Source organism: Cydia pomonella, chromosome 17, assembly GCF_033807575.1.
Source record: "Cydia pomonella isolate Wapato2018A chromosome 17, ilCydPomo1, whole genome shotgun sequence".
In the NCBI taxonomy this organism is placed as follows: Eukaryota; Metazoa; Arthropoda; class Insecta; order Lepidoptera; family Tortricidae; genus Cydia; species Cydia pomonella.
In genome coordinates this window covers 3,664,904-3,673,690 of record NC_084719.1, presented here as the reverse complement: position 1 = coordinate 3,673,690, position 8,787 = coordinate 3,664,904, and the positions used below count along the sequence as shown (strand labels likewise).

At 39.6% G+C, this 8,787-nt stretch overlaps 1 protein-coding gene across 1 annotated transcript; it reads left to right on the top strand.

Annotated features, from left to right (window-relative positions):
- Positions 1-873: 873 nt before the first annotated feature.
- Positions 874-7,255, top strand: LOC133526920 (prostasin-like). Its single transcript, XM_061863775.1, has 6 exons — positions 874-1,071; positions 2,647-3,099; positions 4,634-4,758; positions 5,641-5,817; positions 6,110-6,269; positions 6,622-7,255. Exons 1-6 carry the CDS (start codon positions 951-953, stop codon positions 6,945-6,947), a joined length of 1,362 nt encoding a protein of 453 aa, XP_061719759.1. The 5' UTR covers positions 874-950; the 3' UTR covers positions 6,948-7,255.
- Positions 7,256-8,787: the final 1,532 nt, after the last annotated feature.

Sequence of the window (8,787 nt, the reverse complement as noted above, 5' to 3'; positions counted from 1 at the left end):
TGTGGCATCAAGGGCTCCAGGCCTGGTGATTAAATGAACTTCCAACTGAATGACTTCCAGAATGGTGGAACAAGAAGACATTAAAGAATAGCCGGGAGGCAAACCAAAAAACTAAATGAATGATTTATTCCTGAGCTGATGAAATACCTTATACACGGAAATCTAAAGATATGCTATTTCAGAATACCTTTCACAAGTTTGTACGTAATTCAGTGTGCTTGTGTTATGAAAATGAAAATGATTTATTTCATAAATGTTAGGTACACATATGACAACAAGGTTGGGTCTTCCTGTAGGTGAGAAATACCTGTGTCAGGAAGTCCCGCTCCTCCATAAACAGTGGTTGTTTGTAACAATTGTAACTATTTAATTACTTATCTATAACTTAAAAACTAGGGGAGTACTTATTACTCATTACGACGATAGAGCAGTTGTAGTAGGTAATAATAGCCTTACGGCATAAATACTACAAATAGGATGTAGTTGGGTGCGTCTGTGTGTGCGTGATAGTGATTGTGAGATTGTGTATTTGTGTGCATATCTGTGTATGTGTGTGTTATCGTGTTATATATAAATTAAACACCTAAAGTTTTAGTCGGACACTTTTTGGTATATGGAGATTTTGTTCCTTGCCTCTATCTTCCACAGTTCTGCCTATGGAGATTATTTTCCTTGCCTCTACCTTCCATACCCTATAATTTTGGTTATATTCTGAGGTTATATTTATTACGTGACATCCTTAAATACAGATAAGCATGAAATGTGCATCGGAATGCAGTTCGTTCGAGACAACGTTAAAACTATCGATTAGAAAGAGGTGTTTTATTTTAAATTATTAAAAATATTTCAGTAAAAACTTACAAAAACTTTCTGTTATTAATTAATAAACCAGTTCGATATTATTGGCACTGTCGTCACAAGTTGAGGGTCAAACGCCAGTAAAACGTAATATGGAATTGAATGAAAAACCGGTTAAATGTCGCAGTGTATGTTTATCTGCCGGTAGATCCGGACCAGTCCGTGCTGTACAAAAAAGGATAATGACCTTATTAAGTTCGATCTTGATCGCTGGTGAGTTTATATCATTTCCGTATCTGCCTACTTCGCTTCCTATTTGGCAATAGGGTATTTGACTACTAGTCAAATCAGTTTTTTAGAACTGTCAAAACGATTTGCCACTATGGAATTTAAAACGTAAAGTACTAGCAAATGACATCACGGTCAACTTACCTTCTCTTTAAAGTTCTATACAATTTATAAAATAGAAATTATCTAAAGATAGCTGCTGTCTACGTCTCTCTATTAATATTCTGGTGCTTTATTTCATGCATGGTGTGAAATAATTTATTTTCTTCTTCTTCCTCGCGTTGTCCCGGCATTTTGTCATAGCTCATTGGAGCCTGCGGTCCGCTTGACAACTAATCCTAAGATTTGGCGTAGGTACTTGTTTTTACGAAAGCGACTGCCATCTGACCTTCCAACCCAGAGGGTAAACTAGGCCTTGTTGGGTTAGTCCGGTTTCCTCACGATGTTTTCCTTCACCGGAAAGCGACTGGTGAATATCAAATAATATTTCGTACATAAGTTCCGAAAAACTCGGGCTGGGGTTTGAACACGCGACCTCCGGATTGCAAGTCGCACGCTCTTACCGCTAGGCCACCAGCGCTTCCAGCAGCAGTTTTTTGTGAAATAATTTATCTTAAATACAGTAAACAAACATCCCTTTTGTGCTCCAACAACTTAGTAGGATCAAAAATTTCAAGCATTAATCATAAAAACTTTTTTGTATTATCTTGGCACAAAAAAATACCAATAATTAAAACCAATATGCAGCAATCTTATTAAGTTACCAAAAATTTCGAATAGTCGCACTTTGTTTCAAGTAACATTAAAGGTATTTTGTGTTGTTTAATAAAGTTTAAACATAAAAGACTAGCAATAGGTCCAATTACACAGAAATATTTGAATAGTTACTATCAGTGTTAGCCGAACCTTAATTAGAATTAACTATAACCATTACAAATTGAACCGTACACGGTAACCATCCATTACGGTTCAATTTGTAATGGTTATGGTCAATTCTCATTAAGGTTCGGCCAACACTGGCTACTATTATACCCCGGATTTTTGGATGCGGGAATAATTTCGTGTGTTTATAACTTTATTTATTGTAAAATGGTTACCAAAGTATGAAATAATAGATAGTAAGCTCCAAACGGGCTTAGAAATGTTCAAGTAGTTTAATTTTTTACAGTTTTTACCCATTTTTTGGCTAGTGCTAAACAATTTCGCACCCTAAATCCGTGGTATGGTATTATACAAAGGTATTCTTTTGAGCTGTTACATAAGTAACAAATAGCTTATTTAACCTTTTGACCGCCAAAGACTTCATATGACGCGCGCAGCTACAGCCCAATATTAACCTTCATGCGTACCGACAAGGTTCACGATTACGCGCCGCGTACGATAGGAGTGGCGTTCAAAAGGTTAAAATATTATCTTCTTGTTTTTATCTCTTTTTGAGCACGTGCTACTAAAATATCAATAAAAATCTTTCAGTTATGTTGAAATAACGCATTATTTTAGTGACTATGAGGATAGGACTCTGAATGCAACTCTTACAACTTGAGCTTTTTATTTCCACAGCTATAATCCTCGCGAGCCAAAATTTCGAACTGTCTAAAGGAGATTGGCATAATTCGACACAATTACACAATGCATATCAAAACGACACCAGACCCTTTCAGAACATAACAAACAGACCTAATCAAGAACAAATACAAAACCACACTGATCTACCAACGCTCTTACGCATGTCCTTGCATGAGCATAATATTTGGCCATTAGAAGATAAAAAAGAAGACAATAAAACAGCAAATACGCTTCAAACAGTTTATGGCGAGCCAGTTACCGCAGAAAGTTATGGATCTTATCTGAGAGAAAACAAAAATTCACCGTTCATAGCAGGAGGGAACACTCTGACTTTCGGAGAACCGCTGCCGCTGGTTGAGTGGCACGTTGGTGTATATAGCAAGGCTTTTCAGCCCTACATGCAGATTTGCGGCGGGACGCTAGTTACTACTAAGGCTTTTATTTCAGGTAAGAATATTTGCATTCATTATCAACTGAAATAGATGTCATAATATACTAAACAGCACTAAACTCTACTCATAGCATTGTGTTCCTGCCGGTGAGTTAGGTTGCCAGAGCTCATCAAGAGTGCAAGTTGTAACACCTCTGGAGTTGCAGGCGTCCATAGGCTACGGAGCCTGCCTAGCATCAGGTGGTCCATATGCGTGTTTGCCACCGACGTAGTATAAAAAAAAATGATGCAGTTAACGCCCTGGATCTCTAAGGTACCCCTTCATGGCGGTACCTGATCCAATTTCTCGAGTATACGCAATCTTAGAAAAACTTTGAACTTTGACCAACTCTAAGGTCGAGCAGCACATGTTTTGTACCCCCTATACGAATCCCTTATGGGAATACACATAAACAAAATATAAAATAGAATAATTTGATTTGTTCCCATAGATTTTTTATGTGAAAGTTAATATAACTAATAATTTAATTTGAAAAAACTCCATGATATTTTTATGCAAGTACTCGTAGAGTACCTATATCCATTTTCGTATCGATTTCTTTGTAACCAACTACAAGATTTTGAAGGACGACAACTCATTTGTTGGTTTTTTATGATAGGTATAGGGACCGTGCGCGTTGGAGGGTCTGCCATCTTGTGGTCTGAATAGGAACCATAAACATGTACATTTACACGTCACGTGTTTTCTTGTGCATAGTAGGTTCTGCCATCTTGTGGGCTACATCGGAACAATAAACATCACATTTACGTCTCGCGCCAAAAATCTGACGGCTCCTGTCCTGTGCTGCCTCCTACAGTTCATGCACGCTCCCTATGGAAGGCAAATGAATCGCCTAATGTCAAGCAATTTTTAGTATAATATTTTGAAGGAAGACTAGAGTCAGACCCAGCTAAGTTGGCAGCAATTCTGATTGCCCACCCTGTGCAAGTGTTAAGTAAACGTCATAATTTTGACGTTTAAAATAACACTTGTACTGTCTGGGCTGTAAAAATCGCTGAACTTATCTTGTTCTGACTCTAGAGGTTTTGATTAATCAAATTTTTTGAGATCTTTCTTTTTTTACGCCTTTTCCGCGATTTCTCGAAGACAGCTGAGCCAATCCGGAAAAATCTTGTTTGTTAGAAAGGGTTTGTTGATCCCATTGTCAAAGGATCATCAAAATCTGATCCTGGAGATACAGAGAAAACTCTTGGAACATTACATATAGGCACACCTGTAATGATGTGGGTATTTTATGGCATCCGCTCTTGAAAATCATCGGCTAACTGCTGCTGCATCAGCTAGGTCAAAACGTTTGGGAAGACTAGTATGACGATGATGTGGACAATACGAAAGTTAATAGTTTGGGTGGATTTTATTATTATGGAGTAGGAGTTTGAAACTAGATTCTACGGGCCAACAAGGAAATTAGCCTTTAAACTCCATTTCTTTTATGATGTCCATATAAAAGTCGCAGAACCTTGACTCATGCTAAACAAATTTGTGGCCCTGTTGTATTTAATTATTATCTAAACCTATTTTCTTTCCAGCGGCGCACTGTTTTTGGAGTGAGCTGGATGGCAGCGCGCTACCTGCGTCGCAGTTCGCGGCGGCGGCCGGCAAACTTTACCGACCGTGGGAAGAAAGCTATGACTTTGAGGCACAACAGGCTGACGTAAGTAGTTTACTTTCATTTCTATGCAATACTTATAACATTCCTCTTGAGTGTCGAAAAAAAAGGCCGTACAACGACCGCAATGATCACGACTAATCTGACAAAAGTATACGACTAAGAAGAAGAAGACTTGAGAGTCGCTTACTAGCACTACTGAAAACCAAGAAGCCAATGGTTTGATCAAACAAACTAGAAATTGGCTTTCTAGCATTCTCAGCTCGCCTCACCAGCAGCAGACCTCAAGCTTCAAGACTATCAATAAATGAAATTTGTTGATTATCAAATTATTTCGTCATTTGAATTGTATTGCATAAAACATTTAAAATGTAGGCTGTTGAATGTGTCCCCTTTTTTTTTATATAACGTTGGTCGCAATCATACGGCCCGCCTGATGCAACTCCAGAGGTGTTACATGCGTGTTGCCGATCCTTACACACCGCACCCTCGTTGAACTCTTGAAACCTTACTCACCGGCCAGAACACAAGTTAACACAACTCTATGAGTATTTGTCATCCTTCAGGTAGGGCTGTACAGGGATATATTGGGATATAATCAAGGCTCCATAACATTGCAAGAATTGCAAGATAAATTAAAATATCGTATACTGACCGTGTCCAACCGTGACCGTGACCGTGTTTCGTGCTAAAGTGAAAAACCTATTATTAAACAAGACTTTGTAATTTGTATAACATTAATTAATTTAATGAAGTGTAAATGTTATAAATTATGACATGCATGCACTTTAGTTTAAAAATGCCTGACTAGTCGCACTTGTTAGTAGTATAGATATTATGTACATGATGTATATTTTAAATGTACCTATTACCATGTGTGATGAATAAACTATTATCTATCTATCTATCTATATTTTTCCACCGCAGATATCCGCAATACACCTCCCCGCGCGTTTTCGCGGCGCCACCGCCAGCTTCCAAGACGACATAGCTGCAGTACTGTTGGCGAAGGAGTTTGTAATCACCTATCGGGTCCGTCCGCTCTGTGTTCGCTTTGATGAAGACTTGGAGGCTGATATACTGCGCAGTGGGAATGAAGGCAGGGTAAGTCTGGTAGTTTGTGTCTAACGCTTAAAAGACGAAAACTAGTGTAGAAATTAGCAAAGGACCTAGAGATCTATAAAGGATCCTGTAATTTGTGTCTGTAGCTAGACGAGACGAGATTAGGAATTGTTGATAGAATTTTCAACCTCTCGCGCATCACCCGCTTTGACGAGGACTTGGAATCTGACATTCTCTTGTAGTGTATGTCTAGCTTCAAAGACGAGATGCTCTGGCTGATGAGGTCACCGATGATCGTCGCTTTAAAAAGGTAAATATTGAAGCGGTTTTGCAGATAGTGGGTTGGGGTCTGACATCAGAAGACGGGACGCCAGCGCAGACGCTACAATCCCTGGACATGCCGTATGTGCCTATCGACGAATGCATCGCTAGCGCAGAGCCCAGCTTCCTTAAGTACATTACCAGTGACAAGATCTGTGCGGGCGTTACCACAGGTACCATGATCTGACTTTTACTATCCACCTATATACTATAAGAGTGGCTTAAGAAGCTACATATCTGAGGCAGATCAAAGTTTCTTCATGTTTCACTATAGCTTCGTGTTAAATTTATATGATATGTCTATCCAGCTGGTGATCCCGACCATACAATAGATAATAGTGAGTATTAGGTACCTACGTACAGTTTTATTTTTGAAGAAAATCCCACACTGCAGTCTGTCGAAGAAACCTTAGCAGCTAGGGATCATTATACAGCCGGAGCGTCATCGTCACTACAGATTCGCATTGATTGCTTAATTATCTTAAACATGTTAATGACTAAAATATAATTGTACTGTGTTACCAGGCAAGTCATTATGCCGCGGAGACAGCGGCGGCGGTCTGGTCTTCTTCGACCATTACGATTCACAGCCCCTCCTGTACGGCGTGGCGTCCACCGCACCGCGCAACGCGCACAGCTGCAATACGCGCGCCCGCGCCGCGCTCACGCGCGTGCTTGCGCACCGCGCGTTTCTGCGCACGCATATACTGGATATAGAGGCGTGCGCGCAGCTTGGGATTTCTAGTAGGTTCAAGGCTGATGATGAAAAGATAGAAGTACATCAGTGCCCGACGCAACCAGTTTTCAATTGCAATTGCTACTGTAATTGCAATAATTCTACTGCACCATAACTATCTACACTGCATTTTAGAGGTATTTTTTACCGGGAATTAGAGTCAGACCAAGCTGTTGGCAACGATTTTGATAGCCCAGCCTCTGCAAGTGTTAAGTAAACGTCATAATTTCATAGAAGTTTGTTATTGCATGGATTATAATATGCAATATAATTATTTTCAGTCTAACACATGTGCTACAATGAAAATTCTATAGAATTTGCGCATCGTTTAATTACGGTAGAATACTGTACAATATTTTACAAGGATGCTCTTGTTTAACTATAATTAAGTATTCTTGCAAATAAATGATACCTATTGATTGATTGGTTGATTCCTGCACGTCTCGCATTCTTGCTCATCAAAAGACAGCCTCGGCCTCGGGCTTATTTACACGGTGCGAGAACTCGCATGCTTCATTACATTGCGGTATTTGATCGGTCGGCGAATTGATTGTAACTTCAATAGTCCGCAATGTAACTGAAATCGCACGCGAGTTCGCGTGCCATTTAAATTAGACCTTACGGGGTAGCGGAGCGGTACGCTAGAAAAAATCCTGCCCTGTCGGCCCCAGTCTCGCATATTTATTTCAAGTAACATGTTCGTGTAAAAACAGCAAATATTTGCTTTCAACTGTACTTTCATTCATCCGAAAAAGGGTTGCAAACATCCTGAACCCAAAAACCAAATAGCCGAACAACCAAAAGCTGCTTATAAACTCATAAAAACCTATCGGGCGTGCGAAAATTAAATTTACCTAATTCCCCCCATGGCTTATATCCCCTCCCTCGCTCGTATTTCATGTGAACCGTAAATCCTGGGCCACAGACTACCTATTTTAGAATTCGCAGGGAAGCTTCACCTTTCGTCTTTGTCTGTCTTGTCTGTCTTTCATGAAATAAATCATCTAATCTAATCTAATCTAATCTGGCGGTCACTACATATTGCCAAGCAGTGTTGACCGAAACGTTAATGTAATTGATACCATTGCAAATTTAAACGTAAACCATTGCGTGTTGTTGCCGTTACGGTTCAATTTGTAATGGTTACAAATTGTTGCGTGTTACGGTTCAATTTGTAATGGTTACAAATTGTTGCGTGTTACGGTTCAATTTGTAATGGTTAATTGTCAATTGCAATTACAGTTTGGCGAAGACTGTTGCCAAGACTCCGACCACGCTCAGTCTAAGGCCACCTTTACGCTGAGGCGTAGAAAAGTGAAGAGGTGGCGGGCAGCCTTAACCTATTGGTGGTGACAAAAGCATATAGCAGTTGACAGTTAGTGCGGAATGTTAGCGTGGTTGCATTCTATGTGCGTAGTTTAATGCGAGGTGAGGGAAGGAACTGAAAGCGAGTGGAAATGTGAACTATTTTGCTGTAACGTAACTATTTGGCACGAAAATACGCCTCAACTAGGGTGCGGGGTGTTGGGATCAGCAACGCGCATGTAAAACCTCTGGAGCTTCAGGTGTCCATACACTATTACGGTAACCACTTATCAGGCCGGCCGTATGCTGTATGAAAAGTAGACCGACGTAGTATAAAAAAAAATACGGTAAACAATTAGATAAGCTTTCCAATGCCTGTTACGGCTATTGTGTGTGGTGATACAGTATGGTGGGTGCAAATTTTTATCCCATTCCCATCAAAAACATTACATGCAAAAATGCAAGTCTGGCAAAGCTCTTATTTTACTGTAAAAGTTTTGAGGTGTAAAATAGAACCTTAGAACTCGCTGATAATTAAATTATGATACTTAGTGCCCGCATCAAAATTAGAGGTTGTGCTCTGAAAAAATACATGACATCATTTTTAATTCATTTATTTATTTAGGGACTTTTAAATGGGTCTCACGTAT